At 42.2% G+C, this 20028-nt stretch overlaps 1 protein-coding gene across 4 annotated transcripts in view; it reads right to left on the bottom strand.

Moving 5' to 3' along the window:
* Nucleotides 1-4336: 4336 nt before the first annotated feature.
* Nucleotides 4337-20028, bottom strand: part of LOC115470847 (cysteine-rich secretory protein 3-like) — a 53220-nt gene continuing 37528 nt past the window's right edge. Inside the window, exons 8-11 of one of the 4 annotated variants that reach the window (XM_030204429.1) lie at nucleotides 17480-17581; nucleotides 16441-16566; nucleotides 15038-15115; nucleotides 4337-4616 (exon numbers count right to left, since the gene is read on the bottom strand). In XM_030204429.1, the coding sequence (XP_030060289.1) occupies nucleotides 4591-4616; nucleotides 15038-15115; nucleotides 16441-16566; nucleotides 17480-17581 (332 nt within the window). In that variant the 3' untranslated portion in view covers nucleotides 4337-4590. Of the gene's footprint in view, nucleotides 4617-4967; nucleotides 5529-15037; nucleotides 15116-16440; nucleotides 16567-17479; nucleotides 17582-20028 lie in introns of those variants that run through there. The other 3 variants (XM_030204431.1, XM_030204432.1, XM_030204430.1) reach the window with 3 other exon arrangements.

Genomic DNA, 20028 nt, shown 5'->3' with positions numbered 1-20028 from the left:
AATTGGCAGTCCAGGACTCACTCACAATGCCTGCAGCTTGTGGGGGGGGGGGGGGGGGGGGGGCTGTGAATGCCATGGTACAGCTAGAGGAGGATTATGAACTGAGCCTGGTACACGCTCAAGGAACCAGTCTCTCACTGCCAGGCCTAGACTATAATTTGTATGACCAATTAAAGGTGTGACCTAAATTCAATAAATCCCTTTAAAAATACACACATAACATAAATGTATATATACTGGGTTTACGGGCTAGATTCTACAATATGGCACCAACAAAATCAGCACCAAAAACAGCGCTATTCTATAAACCATGCGTAAAGTTAAGCACAGTTTATAGAATAGCGCTTATGCCCAGGAATCGCTTCTATCTTTAGGCGTGGCCATTTGCACCAACTGAAATGTGTTGCTCATGTATGCGCCTACAGTAGGAGCAAATCCCCGTTATTCTATAACAACGTGTATTAATTTTAGGAATGCCCCCATTACACTCATGACCCTCCCATTCCTGCGCCCCCTTTTTTTTAGATTGCACGTAAATTTTAGGCATGGATCCTGCGCCTAAATTTATGCACCTAAATGCTAAATAAATGTAATTAGTGCCAATAATTGCTTGTTAAAAAGTCTATTATTGGCACTAATTAGCTCATTATTCAATTAATGTATGCAATTTTTGGTAACTTTTATAGAATTAGGGGGACAGCGTCTGCAAACTTATCTCATTCCTATTCACTGCAGACATCCTGAAAACATGACTGACTGCGGGATCCCCAGGTTGGAGAAGCCCCAGAGTGTCCCAAAAATCCACCTCACCTCCTCACTGCTTAGGCCAGTGCTTCTCAACTCTCTCATGGAGGCTCCCCTAGCCAGCTGAGTTTTCAGAATTACCACAATGAATATGGATGAAATACATTTGCATGTACAGAAACCCATTATATGCAAATCTGTCTCATGTATATTCATTGTAGTGATCCTGAAAACCTGACTGACTGGATGTGCCTCCAAGGGAGGATTGAGAAGCATTGGCCTAAGCTAGTTTTGATTAGGAACGGAGGAGTAAGGGAGGAAGCCTGACGGGCTGATGCCAAGGATCCTGATATACAGCATCTAAGGAAAGAAAGGGTCAAGAAAGCATAGAGTCCAGAGCGTCTATTCCAATAAATATTGCTGTGAAAGAGATAAGCATTGTTTGTTACATTGATACAATGTGCTAAGTACATGTATTCATTGCTTAGAATGCTTAAATACTGTAAACAAAGGTAATTAATTTTGCATAATTGCGATTTTATCTGCACTTCATTCTCCAGTGTGCATCTAATAATATCTATTTATTTGTGTGTGTGTGTGTTGTTGTTGTTCTTTATAATTTTATGGCACACACCACTTTCTGAGACATGAATCTCATCTTCCAATGGACCTCCTGAATTTGTTTACCCTGGAAAATCAACAGTCACAGGGAGACTGTGTAGAAGAAATAAGGCGGCACAAGAGACCAGCAGTACTTCTCAGCTGCTTGTAAATCACAGAACAAAAAGTCAGACTTTGCACAGACAAAGCGCTTGCATTTCACACAATATCTGTACTGACATATGATACTGTATTTATACAAATAATAACAGACATTGCCATTTTCGCAGTAAAGCAAGCTCCACACAGCACTTTCCAGAGCATAAGAGAGCATACATTATTTATGATATTGTACAAACATATGACACAAAACAACAGGCCAGTAACTTCATAGGCATAAAAAACGTTTCAGTAAAAATAAGTTTTAAAAATAAAGTCTGGAAGGTTTTTTATGCTTATGAAGCTACTGACCTGTTATTTTGTGGTATATGTTTGTACAATGTCATAAACAGGCTCTGAGGCTTTTTCCTTCCTTCCTTTATTTTTTTAATTAATTAATTAATTGGGCTTTATTAACCACCTTTATGAAGAGATTCACCCAAGGCGGTGTACAGCAGGAACACTTTAACATAAAACTTAGAATTTTGTTAACAACATAGTAAAATTAACATAAATACAATAAATGAGGTAAACTTGAAAACAGTAAACTGAAACCTAATAGAACTACCGTGAAACAGTATCAAAAATATACACATTTAACAGCACTGGAATTCAAATGCCAGAGAAATAAAACAACGTTAGCCTAATACCAATGATACACCTAATAAGCATACATTAGAACATTCAACTAACATAGATATGATGCTAAAGATTTTCTACAATATGGCGTTTACCATATAGCCTGAGGGACCAAGAGTGATGGGACCAAGATGCGTGGTACAAGTCTATTCTCGAGTTAACTGTGATATTTGCATTAGCTCTTGTAAATGTTTATCTTTAAACTGCTAGTATTGTCTTGATGATTTGTATGATTTTAATTATTGCTCCCTGAAAAATTTCCCACACGATTGATCTGCTGTCTCTGCTTCTAAGTTTTCTATTGAGAACAATGCATGTAGTTTGCATATAGTCTGCCCTCTTCTTTTCCCTCTTCCGAGCATCTCAGTCCGCAGGTACAAATACATGCATTGTTGACTTTGACCCTCAGACACGCTGGGCAATAACCAAAGCCCAATTCCACAGTTAAACACTGTTTACCTATGGAAATGCCTTTGATTATTAAGCACCCGAATATAAAGACAAGCATTTAGCCACATACTTGCAAAGATGTAGTACTACTAAATTCACTTTTGGGCAGCCTGGAATTTCTTGTTCCAATATTCTGGTTATCCCAGTTATCTTCACATCCTCCCTTTTACTGTAATTTATAATTTAAATACAGAGAAATACATTCTAGGTAGGGCTTAATTTCTGGGAAATAGCCTGGAACCAGTAGTACAGGCAGAAGGCAATTTTGGGGTAGCACAGGTTAAATGGATGGGCATGACACATTTCCTCTCCACCTCTCACTTTCCCACTCCTCCCCACCGGCTTCCTTCTCCCCTGTCCCTGTCCCCACCACCACTACCAAACTTGAATACCTTAGGTGGGGGGGGGATCCCAAGAACTGAACATACACAAGAATTTATCATGTGTAAGGTGTGGGCATGGGCAACTGGGACTGCCATGGAATGTCTTTAGCTGGCAGTGATTGGGGATTCTCTGCCAGTTACACTGATGGTGTGTGCGACTGTTGGGTGGACCGGAGCAGAAAATTGACACACCCAGGCCCTCCCAAGTCCACCTGTGTCTATGCCCCTACCTAGAACTATGTTCCACCACTCCCATTTTGTTTCAGACTTTCTAGCAGCAGCAGTTTCCTGCTCCAGTCCCTGACTTCCAGGCAGCACATAGGGAAAAGGAGGGAAGAGGGAATCTAAAATAGTGGCGAGAGGACAGTCACTCTACTGGCATCTCCTGGGCCTGGCCCATCCATCCACCCCTCACCCAGTTCCACTTCCTTTTTGACTACAAATGAAGCCAAATGATCACACCAGGTCCTTAAAGGTTGAAGGAATATTTATTTATATATTTCCAGAGTCCACTACCTTTCATAATTACCACAAAGTGGGTCATGATAAAATCCAAATAAAGTAGACAATTCTATTCAACAAAACCCTAACAATCTAATCCTAAACCACATATTAACATAGTGAATAACTGCAGGAACAGATCGAATTGTCCCATCCAGCCTGCCCAGTTAGATTCTTCCATTGGGGGTAGATGAGTACATATAAATTCCCATGTGCAACCAACGCCAACTCCCCTGTACATATCCTGTCCTTGAGCTCACAACCCCTTGCCCACCTTCAATCTGCTTTCCACTGGCTTTTTTTTCTTCTTGTATGTATGTTCTGTGCTATAGGCTTGAAGTCTTTCTATGGAGTTTTTTCCATCTAACTTATTTATGACTTACACCTTCACTATGCAACATCAAGCACATTGGTTTCCTCGAGAAAGCCTGAAAGAGATGGGTGAAACAGTACCTCATTGGATTTTTAAAGAAAAGTGTGCTATGATGCTAGAGCCAGCTGAGCAATAAATGTTTTATATAAAATATATACTACAAAATTATAAAAAAAAAGTGGAGGAGGTGTTTTGAGCCAACGATGAACTGAAGTTCTGTTGATGATTATATTTTACTAAATAAGGAAGTACCACAGATATACAGAGGCTTTTTGTCCATTCACTTTTTTCTTCTTCCTCATTGTGTGTTGTTTTAGATGAAACACAAGGAGTTTTAAACCACATTTGATGTTAGTTGAAAAAGGATTGGACAAGTTCCTGGATGAAAAGTCCATAGTCTGTTATTGAGATGGACACGGGAAAGCCACTGCTTGCCCTGGGATTGGTAACATGGAATGTTGCTACTATTCGGGTTTCTGCCAGGTACTTGTATCCTGGATTGGCCACTGCTGATGGACCATTGGTCTGACTCAGTATGGCTCTTCTTATGTTCTTGGCGCACCAAAGCAGCTTTGTGCCAGTATTCTATGATGGTTTAGGTGCACCTATATGCCATTATAGCATTGGTGCTGCGCACACCCCTTTTGTGGTGCCTAAAATGAGGCACTAATTTATAGAATGGCCCCCTTATTATTCTCTCTGCATGTCCAGTCTTAATATCTCGCTGTCCATGTTGGCTGATTATTGTTTCATATGCTGTACAATGCCTGTGATGAAATTCATTCACAACAGTGAGTAAAGAACAAATATTCATCCAAAGTACGACTGTACAATCCATTGCTTTTATTTTTATGAAATGAAAACAAAAGAGAAATACAAAATGGGCCCAATACTCAGCTGACAGCGAGTTTGCTGTCTGTTGTCGGCATTAAACCCAGTTATTCAATTTCAGACCATATCTTTTTTTGTTGTTGTTGTTGTTACATTTGTACCCTGTGCTTTCCCACTCATGGCAGGCTCAATGCGGCTTACATGGGGCAATGGAGGGTTAAGTGACTTGCCCAGAGTCACAGGGAGCTGCCTGTGCCTGAAGTGGGAATCAAACTCAGTTCCTCAGGACCAAAGTCCACCACCCTAACCACTAGGCCACTCCTCCAGTGACTGGCATTGAATATCTGGGTTTATTTTGGTCGCTAAAAAGTTTAACCGCTGAATATCGACATAAGTGCTAACCGGTTAACTTTTTAGCAGTCAAAGATAGAGCGGCCTATTTAGACCGCTTAACATAGCCGGTTTGGGGCTGAATATCCGCGCCTAACCGGCTACATGTCACGCAATATAGCCGGTTAGCAGCTAGCTGCTAACCGGGATATTCAGCAAGAGATAACTGGTTATTTAAGTTAGGCACTTAAACACTATTTAACTGGGCTGGAGCCGTTCCTGGCCATTTACCTAGTTTGAATATTGGAGGGAATGGGAATAAAACACGGAAAAGAGTCAAAATAAAGCAAAATGGATATTATAAGAACAATAGCTCATCTGCAGCTTTTACATAGATAAAGGTATCTACTGGAGGAGATATGAATGCTAGGATATGCCTATGCTGGAAGCCATTACTAAAGAGACCATGGGAAGTATCATAGATAAGGTTGTTATGAGTCTGTGTCCATCTGCCAGTTCTACGAGAGAAAAAGACAAGAGAAAGTCTGATTATGTAAATATAATAAACACAGGAAGGCACAAGTCCAACAGACACAGACTATCATTCGGATGGCCTTATTTCTTCAGAGAGAAAAGGTACTCCTGCAGAGTACTCCATGCATAAGATGAGGTGGTACTGCGTAACAAGGGGAGACAGGAAGGTTGAGAATACTACCGCAGAGGTATTTCCTCACCTAAGTTTCTCAAATGAGTTATTAATATTGAGTTTGTTTATTTATTTACAAAACTTCTATATGGCTCATCATGAAATGCTGTACAAATCATGCACAAATAAAAAATATTACTATAACATGCGTAAATAGAAAACTGCTTTACATCTTATGGGAGAAATTCCATAATATAGGTGCTTCCAATGTTAATACTTCAAATAAGGGCATTTACACATGTATGTCTGGATATAGCGAAGATACTTACCTGTAGCAGGTATTCTCCGAGGACAGCAGGCTGATTGTTCTCACATGTGGGTCGACGTCCGCGTCAGCCAGGACTCGGCATTTTGCAAGCAAATAAAAACAAAGTTTTGCCAGAGTTTTCTGGTGCGCGTGCAGCGCGGACCGATTTCCCACAGTCGCATGAGCACATCTCGTCAGTTAGATCAAAAAGCATATAAGAAATAAATAACCACTCCAAAGGGGAGGAGGGCGGGTTTGTGAGAACAATCAGCCTGCTGTCTTCGGAGAATACCTGCTACACGTAAGTATCTTCGCTTTCTCCGAGGACAAGCAGGCTGCTGTTCTCACATGTGGGGTATCCCTAGCCACCAGGCTCACTCAAAACAATGAACATTGGTCAACTGGGCCTCGCAACGGTGAGGACGTAACATAGATTGACCTAAAACCATAAACAACTAACTGAGAGTGCAGCCTGGAACAGAACAAAAATGGGTCTAGGGGGGTGGAGTTGGATTCTAAACCCGAACAGATTCTGCAGCACAGACTGCCCAGACCCGACTGTCGTGTCGGGTATCCTACTGAAGGCAGTAGTAGTGAGATTTATTTAATTTATAGCATTTATATCCCACAATTTTCCCATCCACGGGCAGGCCCAATGTGGCTTACAACAGTTTACAGAACACATACAACAATCAGCAAACAAACAATCAATTTCATAGGAGTGAAAGAGAGAAAGGGTAATAGCAAAGGAGGGAAAAGGAGAAAGAGTAGTGGTGATCAAAATGCCGTTATGACATTTTGCCGCTATGACAGTTACAGTTCAGAAGTAAGAGATGCCAGGCAGGTTTGGAGCATAAGCGTTTCCAAATAAAAAGGTCTTGAGGCGCTTTTTGAAGGTCAAGTGATCAGGGGTAAGTTTGACCAATTTTGGTAGACCATTCTATAAATAAGCGCTAATATAGGAGAGGTGGATGCGTAGGTGGTCTTATACTTGAGGCCACAATTGGGTAATGGAGATTTAAGTACGAACGAGCTAATCTGTGAGAGTTTCCTAGGTGGCAGGTTGACTAGGGTGTCCATATAAGCTGGGGCTTCACCGTTAGATTTTATGCACCAGAGTGCAAATTTTAAAAGCGATGCGGTCCTTGACAGGAAGCCACTGCAGTTTTGAACGCAGTGGTCTGGAACTTTCGAATCTCAATTTACCATAAATAAGCCTAGCAGCTGTATTCTGGGCAGTTTGTAGTTTTTTTAGAAGAAAATCTTTGCACCCAGCATATATACCATTGCAGTAATCAAGGCGGCTTATGACTAGTGATTGAACCAACTTGCGAAATACTTCTTTAGGGAAATATGGTTTGACACGTTTTACTTTCCAAGAAAGAAGAACATTTGTCTGGTTGTAGAGTTCATTGATGCCCCAGTGTTAAGTTTCTATCAACAATGACACCTAATATTTTTAGGGTCTCTGAGATTGGCAAGGCAAGCTCAGAAGTGATTAATGTTGGGGGCGTGAATTTGTTATAGGGAGAGGAGAGTATTAGGCAATGAGTTTTCTCGGTATTGAGTTTAAATTTAAATGAGTTGGCCCAAATCAAGCATGGTGTGCAATCCAAGACTAATTTCATTTGTTATTTCGCTTAGGTCTTTTTTAAAGGAATAAAGATGTGATGTCATCAGCATAAATAAACAAAGCTCCCTCCACCGACGTCGAAGGGGAGTCGACCTGGGTGGCAGCCGACACTGATGCCACAGGCGGCACCGCAGTCGGGATCTCACCGCAGGAGAAGGGCCAGATACTGCTGCAGCAGGCGGTTACAGAAGGTGCAAGCACCCCAAACACCGAAGCTGTCGTAGCAGTCCCTCCAGAAGTTCTGGAAACAAGGCCCGGATGCACTCATCGATGAGCTGCCATTGGAGAAGGTCGCGGGGGTCAGTGGAACAGGCAGTGTCAGTATCCGTGGAGGCTCGGGAGCAGGTACGGGCTGCTAGGAGACCGACACATGGGCACCTCCTGTATCAAGGGGGGAGCGATCCTCTCGGCGCCGATGCTTCTCGGGTGCCGACTCTCTCGATGCCCCGGAGCTCCCGGTACTGTGTGTCAAAGAAGAACAATGATGGTGCTTCTTCGCCTTCACTTGACGCCCGTCATCGAGACTCCTCGGGTACCGATGAGGACGTGGAATCCTCATGTCTTCTCAGTGCCGGGTCCGATGAAGGTCGGTCACGGGGTGCCTGCATAACAGAAGGCCTCGAGGAAGGTGGAGACCCACTCGACGCCTCACTGCTCCCAGCGCGAGTTGGTCTCTCAGCAGTCATTACCTCTCTTCCCGACGTTGTGCTCCTTTTGATGTCGATGCCACCGACCTCGGTACCGATGTCAACGTCGAAGGATTGGACTGAGCCCCAAAAAGCTTTTCTCGTTGGGCTTCTCGAGATGCTTGGGTCAGTTTCTTCATACGCAAGACACAGACCACAAGTGGCTGGGCTATGGTCGGGCCCAAGGCACTGGATACACCAGCATGGGTATCGGTACCTAAGATGGTCCGGTTGCACCGAGTACAATGTTTTGAAGCCGCTGGGTGTCTTCGATGACATGGAAGGGAAAACAGCTTCGGCGAAATCAAACGATGCAATTGTGCCTGCTAAAAGAAAGGGCACAAATAAAAATGATGGCACTAACCCGGCAACGTCGAAAAAACAAAGGAAACTTTTTAAAAAGGGACAAACTAAAATACACTACGGGAGCTCTTTTTTTTTTTTTAAGATAATCAAATAAATAAAGAAAAATAGGAGAAAATAGCAAAGACTCGCAAAGACTCTTCTCTGGGCCTGAGAGGAGCGGAGAAAAAAACCTACCACAGCTCAACGCGGAGAAAAGAAAACTGATGGGATGTGCTCACGCGATGGGCGGGAAATAGGTCCACGCATGCGCGGTGCGCACTGCACGCGCACCAGAAGACTCTGGCAAAACTTTGTTTTTATTTTACTTGCAAAATGCCGATTCCTGGGCCGACGCAGACATCGACCCACATGTGAGAACAAGCAGCCTGCTTGTCCTCAGAGAAACATGTGTAACTGTCAATGTTCCACCTAGCGCTATCTGCAATTATCTGCGTAACTTACATAACATGTATTTGCAAGGAGCACATATATAGGTGGAGCACAGGTGCAACTCACATTTATGCATACAACTTATAGAATACCATATGGTTTAGGGGGGCAGAAGTCTATAAATTGTGCTCAAAAGTGGGCGCCAAAAAAGATTGGCATTAAGCGCTATTCCATAAATGGCACACGCCATGTATACAATCAAGCTTAGCACTGAATCTCTGGGCACCAGACTTATGCCTGCTGAAACCTGGTGTAAATGTTGGTGCCCCAGTTGGTTGCACTGACCCATTATTCTATAACATTGTGCACAACGTTTTGGAACACCCTTGACCCGTCCATGCCCTTCCCATGGCCATATCCTGGTTGGGTTGCATGTTATGGGATTTACGTGCCCTGCATTACAGAGTACCATGCAGCCATGATGAGTGCCCCAATCCTAATTGGTGGCAATTAATGTGAATAATTGTTTCTTAGCATCCAATTAGATGGTTAACAGCTCGTTAGCCAATTAAATTGCATGTGCAACTCAGGAGTTTGCCCAAATCTGGGCTCTATATATAGAATCCAGGGGGCAACTGCGTTAATACCAGTGGAATTAAATAAACTGTAGCTCAAAACCAAAAATAATCTGAGTTCTCCACACTAGCGATAAGTTTGAAAGCTCCCCTCAAGCAGATTGGGGGGGGAAAAAACCTAATTGGTTGGTCCTACCTTCTCCTAAGCAAGCCCATTATGAGTTAACCTGGAGCTCTGCTTTTTTCTTCTTATCTCCTTGCCTTTGGAATAGCTTACCTGCTGATATAAGATCTGAAGTTTCTGTATCTAAATCTGAGGCAAAACTTAAGTCCTTCTTCTTTTCAACACCTTTTGGATTAGGTTCCAGTTAAGTATTGGCCTCATGAAGTTTGTACTGAAACATCGTGCTCCATCATTCACGCTACTTTCCTAGCCCTTCCCTTCCCCCCCCCCTTCTTATCCTTTGTTGTTGTTTTTTTATTTCATTGTAGATTGAATGATTGTGTCTTTCCTATTTGTAATGGAGTTCTTTTCTTGATTTTGTGTTTTATATTATTGTAAACTGCTTTGACCTTCTTTTAGCTACAGCGGTATATCAAATCTCTAAATAAACATAAACATACTGCTTTAAAACGAATAAAACCCTTAAAAACCAGATTGGCAAAACTTGTTATTAGTCTGATAGAATATGTCATGTAGAGGATCAAAAGAAATTATTTAGAACATGGTGATAAATTGGGGGAATTATTAGCATGGCAGCTGAAAAGGCAACAAACTGATAGTGGGTTAATAGAATCATATCTAAAGCGGGGGAGGGTAAAACTTCTCATGAAAACTTTGCTAAAGATGTTTTTAGGAACAATTATACACCTTGGAACTTACTTGTCCCAGAGAAGAAATTCAGAACTATGTGAAAGGATTGAGACTCCCTAAAATAGACGAGAAAGATCACGTTACCTTGAATTTCCCCATATTAGAGCAAGAAGTAGTTCAAGTGATCCAGGGTCTTCCATCAGACAAAGCCCCAAAAGACAGGTTCCCAATGGAATACTATAAAGTTATGAATCATGAAGTATCAGGAGGTTCTTGCTAACCTCTTTAATGATGTATTACAAGGAGCCCCTCTTCCCAAAAGGCAAATGTGGTGTTGCTTCAGAAGCCGGGAAAAGACCTATCTTCACGTGCTACCTATAGACCAATAGCACTGTTAAATAATGATATAACAATTTTTGCAAAGATGCTAGCCAACAGATTGGATAGAATTCTCCACAAGTTTATTCATAGAGATCAAACTGCATTTATTCAAGGAAGGCAACTTGGAGATAATGTTAGACGGTCTATAAAAAAACTTAATTGATATTATTGCTAAAAGACATGAAAAAGCCCTCTGCATAGCTATCAATGCAGAAGAAGTGTTTGATAGGGTGGAATGGCCATACCTATTTGAAGTCATGAACCAAATGGGACTGGGAAGGAACTTTGTTACGTGGGTGAAATCCCTTTATACAGAACCAAAAAGTGCTATCCTGGTTAGTATTGTAGATCTGAAGAATTCCCACTTACTAGAGAGACTAAGCAAAGTTGTCCTATGTCCCCACTTGTATTTGCTATTGCAATACAACCCTTGGCTACTAGAATTAGCTCCTCGGTTGATATAGCCCCTATAGAAGTTCAGGAAAGACATCATAAAATTGTATTGTATGCGGATGATGCTCTTATTTTTATGTCTAATCTGCAGAAATCATTACCTTTTATGTTGCCTGAATTATCACAATTTGGCCAGCTATCTGGCTTTAAAGTTAATATTGACAAGACGGCAGCCTTACTTTTTAATATTAAACCTACAGATTTTCCTACATTTCCCTTCAGAGTAGCAAATAGGGGGCTCCGACACTTAGGTATCACAATATCTGATAACACCAAAGACTTGATCCATCTTAAATATGACAAACTTACTAAACAAACCACCTTGCAGACTTAGACCGGTGACAAACTCTTACCTTAACAAGGTGGGGATGAATAGAAACACTGTGGATGATGATCCTTCCCAAAGTTTTATTCGTATTTTCACAATTAGATAGTAACATAGTAGATGACGGCAGAAAAAAAGACCTGCACGGTCCATCCAGTCTGCCCAACAAGACAACTCATGTGTGCTACGTTTTGTGTATACCCTACTTTGATTTGTACCTGTGCTCTTCAGGGCATAGACCGTATAAGTCTGCCCAGCACTATCCCCGCCTCCCAACCACCAGCCCCGCCTCCCAACCACTGGCTCTGGCACAGACCGTATAAGTCTGCCCAGCACTATCCCTGTCTCCCAACCTCCAGTCCCGCCTCCCACCACCGGCTCTGGCACAGACCGTATAAGTCTGCCCAGCACTATCCATGCCTCCCAACCTCCAGTCCTGCCTCCCACCACCGGCTCTGGCACAGACCGTATAAGTCTGCCCAGCACTATCCCTGCCTCCCACCACCGGCTCTTCCCTCTAAGCAATTTAAGCAGTGGGGCAAAGTACTGAGAGGATTTGTGTGGGAAAGGAAAAGACCCAAGTTACAGGGAACCACATCACAACAGGATAAATTATCAAGTAGCTTGGGGGTTCCTAATCTTAAGCAGTACCACCAGGATGCCATAATAAAGGCTGTTAAAGACCACTATATAGAATCCCCTTCAATACACTGGGTTCAAGTGGAGAAACACTGTATACATCCCTACTCTAAGTACAAAGTAGAGACTTGAGTGACAAAGACTACAAGATCTGTAAGCACGTGTTCCTTCAACCTTTGTAGGACACTTGGGACCAGGTGAAAAGGATTTATCAGATGGCAGGTAAAGCGCACCCATTCCGTGCATTTAAGGATCCATGGTCTACAGACTATTTTACTCCTCTTAGAGAAAGACTGGAGGGGGCAGGTTTCAAACTTTGTAGAGACCTGATGCCCCCACAGTTCTCTGTTACCTCTAAATCAGTTATAAGAAATCCTGCACTGGAAGATCCCATTTTAATAACACTTCCAGGGCAGGGGTTTTCTATTAAGCAAAGACTAGAGATAATTTGCAAAGGAAACCCAATAGAGTAGAAGCAATTCTGTTTAAATCACCTCAATGCAAGAAATTACTTTCTAAGGTATATGCATCACTAGACAAATTATACCCTGCTTTCCAATCTTCTATAAAGAAGGATTGGGAGAAGTGGTTGGACAATCCTCTGGAGCGATGATGATTGGGTCTGTATACACCAATATGCCCATAAATGAACTGCCATTACTAATTATTACCAATTACAGTATCAAATAATAGGAAGAACTTTAGCCACTTTTTCTCCCATTTTTTTAAGGGAGTTTTTTGTGGCTCCTCCTTTTTCCCCTGAAACCTATGATATGAGCTTGGAGATTTCATTTGTTTAAAATTATAGTTTTGAAATAGCACATTGTCCACTAAACTCATTTTGTATTACTGTCATCTTAAATGTTCACCCATTGTATTCCACTGAAATTTAATAAAGAATTAAGTTAAAATGTATATTTATAAATGATCTGGAATAGGGAGCAACAAATAAAGTGATTTCAGCTTTACGTATGTCACAAATTATTTAAATCAATCTGAATTTCCAGTAAGTGCTCTATAGGATATTTCCCAACTGACATGTAACAATGTGATCAAACTACAATATCCTTGAATTCTATCGATATATTTTTTTAAAAATATTTTTTAATGAAAGGAGAAAAAGCCTCAATTATAAGGATTACTCCGTCGTTGGTGCACCAACATAAGGGAGGTCCCTCATATCATCATGGGCAAAAACTCCTTACATAATATAACATAAGGCTACTGCTCAAAATGTTTTCAAAAATATAATTGTAAACATACGGCTACTGCTCAATACCCATTGCGGATCTTGTGCACTTATCTTTTAAGTCTTTTGGACACCTTCCACGGCCCAGTTATTAAAACACAAGCAGATTCTGAGGAGTTGTAGGGGAACCTGGTGAGACTAGGGAACTGAGCACCTAAATGCTGATAGACCTAGGGGTGTAGTTATCAACATGGGCTAAAGTTAAGATGTGTTATTTCACCACTAATTCATGCTATTTTAGCACAGATCCCATTTTATACAATGGGACCTAGTTACTAGTAGCTGTGGTTAATTTTAAAATAACATGTCTTAACTGTAGCCCATGGTGTTAACTTCCTCCCTTAATGTGGTCAAGAGCAAAATGATCCATCCGAAATCCACCAAAGTAGAGAATTCCAAGATCCCACGGGATGCAACAGCAGCAGAAAACAAGTGGGGAAATGACCATGGACTCCAGAGAAAAGAGGGACAGCCTTAACACTTTTAAGAAAATTTTTTGATAAAAAGACTCGACATGGCACCGTGTTTTGGTGCCTTGGTTACGCGACCAGAGAAAACACTGAAGTTTATTGTTAATTCACAGTCTTTTTCAAGACCTCTCCTTAACGTTTTTTTTCGCTATAGGATACCTACATTGGAGAGTTTTTGTCAACAGACTCCTGAGGCAGGCCATAGGCCGAAACACGGTGCCGTGTCAAGTCTTTTAATCAATAAATTTTCTTAAAAGTATTAAGGCTGTCCCTGTTTTCTCTGGAGTCCACCGTCATTTTCCCACTTGCTTTCTGCTGCAAGAGCAAAATGATGCACATGGGAAAATAATCACAATGATAGGAATACAATGCTCTATATCAGGAGTCACTCTCCAAGAAAATCCTTAGTTCAGTAGTAGTCAAAAGCAATTAGATTGTTAGGAATTCTTTGGAAAGAAATAGATACTAAACTGTTGAAAACAAAAATGCCTATTTATTGATCTATAGTGCAACTGCATCTTAAGTATTGTGTACGGTTCTGGTTGTCCCATCTAAAAAAAGATAAGGAACAGAAAATAGTAACAAAAATGATTAAAGATGATGGAACAGTTCCTCTAAAGAAAGGCTACACAGATAAGAGCTCTTCTGCTTAGAGAAGACTGCGAGGGGATATGATAGCAGAGTGGAGCAGGTAAATAAAGAACAGTTGTTTACCCTTTCAAATAGTACTAAGATTAGGGGACACTCCATAAAACAAATTTTAAAAAATAAATTGGAGAAAGTGTCTTTCATTCAATGCACAATCAAGCTCAAATCATCCAAGTTTAAAGCTGTTCCTACAAGTTCCTGGAGAAAAAGGTCTATAAATTACGGTTGGCCAGGTAGACTTGAGAAAGCCATCACGTCTCTGACAGTGAGTGGATCTGCTCTTTGGGATCCTGTTGGGTACGTGTGACCCAAACTGGCCACTGTCAAAGACAGGACACTTGGGGTCAATGGACCCTTGTCTGGCCCAGCATGGTATATCTTTTGTCCTTATGCATCAGAGTCTAGTACTACCAGAATTCCTGCATATTATTTCATATCTCAGGAAAATCAAATGATCTCATCTTACATGGAATTTTAGGTCGGATCTTGCTCAGAATTGTATAATTTATCAGCTTCCTTACAGCATACATGCCCGTCTTTCTCCCTTTTCCAATAAAAAGAAAGATAAGGGTCAACACACAGATTGTAAATGACACCTTATTAATGGACTAACTCTACACATCCATTACTTGCTTTAAAGATGTATGGTCCCTTCATCAGGTCAGTGAAGAAAAGGCAAGGTTATGCTGTCTGAATTAATACATAGATCCACTTTCTGACATCACCATATCTGAAAATGGCGGGGAAGCCAACTAAGTTTTGTTCGGTGATCTCAACTCACACTAAGGACAAGACATTATGCAATGACACATACCTTCCAGTGGCTTTCTGGATAGTGAAGCAGTTCTGGTGTTAGCTTAAGAACCCAATATTCAAATAGTTGTTATGATGTCTTATTTTATGTATTTGCAATGAGAATAGGTTTTGGGCTCTCCAAACCTAGCAATATGAGATTTTTCAGTAAAATTTGTCTAAAACAGAGGGACCAATGCTCAGAACCCCCACATTGTTTGGAACAGTGCAGTAAAATACCACTGGAACAGAGCAGGGAATGAACTCCCCAATGATGAACGCTAATAACAAATTTAGGTGTTTTAGCATTGATCATAGAGGGACTTCTGTGGGAGGGCTGTGCCTGGGCATGCGCTGAAGTCACAATCCTCCAGCAGAAAAGGTTTGGCCCATCAAACGTAAGCCCTGGCGGTCCAGTGGACTTCCAGACTCCCCTACCCCCAAACACATAAGCCACTGTGCCCCACGACAACACCAAAAAACTTGGTGGTCCAGTGGAACCCTTACTAGACCCCATCCACCAAGGCTAGCCTAGTGGTCTAGTGGTGAGCCAACCCACCCCCAAACCCCCCCAGTTCCTCTCCAAACCCCCCATACCTCAAAACAGGAGGACAGACCACCACTCCCTCCCTTCTCCTATGGGCGCTGCCTCAAAATGGCAGCACCTTACCCTGCCCAGTGCATCCTGGCATGCACTGGGTGGGGGCTTAACTACCATATAAGGCCCACCAATAGACCACCAGGCTAGCCCTTGGGTGGGTAGGTGGGGGGGGGGGGTCTAGTAAGGGTCCCACTAGACCACCAGGCTTTTTGGTATTGTCAGTAGGGGAAGGCTTATGTGTTTGGTGGGGGGGGGGGGGGACTGGAAGCATGGAAATGCAAGCTGAACAGGGTCTCCCCATTCCTCCCCAATGCCCTGGCAAACCCTAACACCTGCTCTAAGCCCACATTTGCTTCTGAGCACCAGGGTTTGATTTACTTGAGATCTAATTATGTAACACAATGTCTCTGTTTTACATAGAGTATACATGCTGACACTGAAACACATACACTTGCTACAGGATTCACTATACGTACCACAGGATTTATCATGGAAGCCACCTGGGCACATACATTCACAGTTGCCAGTATTCAAGTAGCCTTTATTGCGACACTGTTTTCCACCACAGCATTTCATTGCCTTTGTAGTATTTCTAGAAGAAGCTGAAATAATTATTAAATATGTTCAAACCTTCTGAAAAAAAAAAAAATCAGGCAATTTAGCAACAATTGAATTTATTTACATAATGCCCGTATAAAGCACTTTATGCAGATTCATAAGCTTGCTGACTCTGTGTGCCCCAGTCTGAACTGTTTGTATCCCAAATCTCCAGTCTTGCCTATTGTGTTTGTCTCTCCCCGAACCTGTTACCCACACCTGTCTCTCCCCTATCACACCCATCCCTGCTGTTTACTAGGCCCCATCCTCCTTTGCTGTGTCCTTCCTCCATCAACCCCTCACTGTCCACAACCAGCACACCTCCCATTGTAACTCCTGACCTGCCATAGACAGTCGATAGCCCGACTGTTTGGGGAGGCTAAAGAGGGCGGAGCTTACCTCCATACGCTCCGTGGCAGCGATGTCAATGAAGAAAAAGACACTACAGGCTCACCGCCAGCTTCTCCCTTCTCTCTGCACAGTGTCCTGCCCTTGCGGAAACAGGAAATGCATCACCGCAGAAGGTGGAACACTGTGTGCAGAGAGAAGGGAGAAGCTGGCGGCGAGCCTGTAGTCTTTTTCTTCATTAACGGCGCTGCCTCGGAAATAAAAGGTCAAAACGCGCGGGGTGGGTGGCGGGCTGCATCGCAAATGGAAATCCACAATTGGGCTGGGGAGGCTTAGCCTCCCCAAGCCTCTTATATGGGGCGCCTATGTGACCTGCTTATACTGTGTTTCTCATTGTCCCTGTATGCACTGTGTGTGTGTCCTGTGTGTTGTACTGGTGCTGGGTGAGTGATGATTTTGGCCAGACAATCCATGTCTTCAATGTGTTTCATATCAAAGAAAAGGCAACAATTTAGGACAATTATAGTCACACAATTATAAAGTTACTTAAAGAGTAAAAATTCTGCTTACTACAATGTCCACATTTGGCTCGGCACCATTCTGGTTGTATCAGTGAACAGCTGGCTTGGTGCATCCTAGTACAGACTGTCTTGTTGGAGTTCTCACAGGGTTCTGTAAATTACACATAACTAACTCACACCTAGGGCAATACACCATGCAAAAGTTTTAGACAGAAAATGTGACATTAAATGATTCCTGTAAATGTGTTAACAATTGACCACATCACACCACTCTAGCATAAACTTCACTGGCTACCAGTACAATGCAGGCCTAAATTTAAAACTCTCTATTTGATTTTCAAGGCCCTTAAAGGAAATGGCCCAGAATACTTGAAGAATAGATCTCCCTCTACACACCTCCAAGGTCACTACAGTCCTCCCAAGGAATATCCCTAACCACACCCTCTCCAAAGGATATCACGCAATATGGTACTCACCAGTGAGCCTTCTCTGGAATAGCCCCCACACTCTGAAATGAACTGCCTGAAAAGCTTTGCTTAACACAAGACTATCTCTACTTCAGGTGGCTCTTCAACCAGGCCTTTAATGGAAGAAGCAGCAGGTCCCTTCTGTGATTCTGTCTGGTTCTCAACATGTTCATCATTCTGCCTTTTGTACTATTTGAGGTGAGGTTTCCCTTGTGGAAAAAGAACTGCAGCTTTTGAACCAGTACAAACCTTCCCTTTCAGCCTCTGCCAGAAATTGTAAAATGGCAAGCATTACGTTTATCTATGCCTTACAAAAACATTTAGATGGGAGGGCTGTAAATGTTGCTATTTGGTGCATCCAAGTTTCTGAAATTGCCAGCAGCTCAAAACATTTAGGGCTGCAAAATGTCTATGCCTGCCATTTTATAAAGCCACCAGCTTCCCTGGCTCAGTATTGAAACATGAGCCAGAGTTGTGTTATAGAAGATTTAGGTGGTACAATGTTCTTTTTATTTCAATTTTGATTTGATGCCCTTTATATTGTATGGTGTATGTACCTTGTTCTGTTTCTGTTCAGTGCTGAGTAAATAAAGATTAAAAAAAAAAAACCCACTGCTAAATGTTTTCTACTGCTCTGAGAAAAGCCGTCAATATCAAGTCTGGTGCTCTAACCACTAGACTGCTCCTCCATCAGAGGTCAAACTGCAAAACATTTTGCCCTGCTCTAAGGTACAAAATGTATTGCACCCCTAAGCAGGGCAAAATGTTTTGCACTCGAGAGAGGAGTGCCTGGTTCAAATCCCATTGCTGCTCCTTGTGATCTTGAGCACATCACTTAACTCTCCTTAGTTTCAGGTACAAAATTAGATTGTGATGTGAGACCTCCTGGAACAGGAAAATACCTGGTGTACCTAAATGTAACTCACCTTGATCTACTACTGAAAAAGGTGTGACCAAAATAAAAAATCAACATTTTGTACCCCAGAGAAGGGCAAAACATTTCACAGTATAAAATAGAATGGAGAAATAGCTTAGTAGTTAGCTTGCCAGGTGGCTGGTTCAAATCCCACTGCTGGTCCACGTGATCTTTGGCAGATCATCAAATCCTCCATTATGAACCCAACTGGGGTTGAGCTGTTCAGCCAAAAAAGGTGTGAGCAAAATTTAAATAAACATTTTGCACAGGGCAGTGCTAAGCTTTTTTGTATGCGCTATACATTTCATACCACCACCACAAGTGGCGCTAGATGTGAAGGCATTGAATGCATACCAGAGACGCAGCTGGGACCTCGTAGACGATATGTACTTGTCTTATGGGGGCAGGGCATGATAATGTGAACTTGTGTGCAAAGTGTTCAGCTTCATGAACACCCTTAGGTCAGTGGCGTAGCCAGAAGGCAATTTTTGGGTGGGCCAACAAGTTGGATGGGTGGGCACTAGAGTTGCCAACTTTTTGAAAGAGAAAAAAACCCCAGCCACCTAATACGCCCATGCTTTACCCCTATCCCACCCCATGCTGCACCTCTACCTCACTCCCCATTACTTCAATGAGGGTAGCAGTGCAGGCTTCAGTGGCCAATTAATTGAGAGCTAAAGGAAGTACAAGGAACTGCACTCTTCTTCAGCCCCCATTCAGCCAAGGTCCTCCAACACACATATGGTACTGAAAGCCAAACACTGAACGCCAAACACATTCTGCATCCACAGCACCTCCTGGCCTTCCATCAATAATGGATGCAGAGCATAGCAAGGACATTTCCCCATAAAACTCACCATACAAAGAAATTCTGGTAATCTCAATAATAGACATGTTGTAAAGTAATTTTAAAAAATCTACAAACAAAAAGTCACTCAGAATCTAGAGCAAATCTACCATGCCAGCACTAACTTCCAAAACAAGGATCCTCTACCTATGAAAAGCGGCTCTAAAATATTGATACATCTATCAAGAAAACTGAACAAGCCAAATTACTACAGAATGCTACATAGAAACTTCATGGTGACAGAATACCTCGGGGCCACGCACACAGAACACAAGAGCCAAATACAGAATAAGTGACCACAAACTCTATAAATATAAATTAAACTGAAACCCCAAGAAACCAGACCTTGCATGTAGTACAACACTAGA

Source organism: Microcaecilia unicolor, chromosome 5 (genome assembly GCF_901765095.1).
Source record: "Microcaecilia unicolor chromosome 5, aMicUni1.1, whole genome shotgun sequence".
NCBI classification, from domain to species: Eukaryota; Metazoa; Chordata; class Amphibia; order Gymnophiona; family Siphonopidae; genus Microcaecilia; species Microcaecilia unicolor.
Note: the sequence above shows the minus strand (reverse complement) of the source record. Positions and strands in the feature narration are given on the sequence as shown.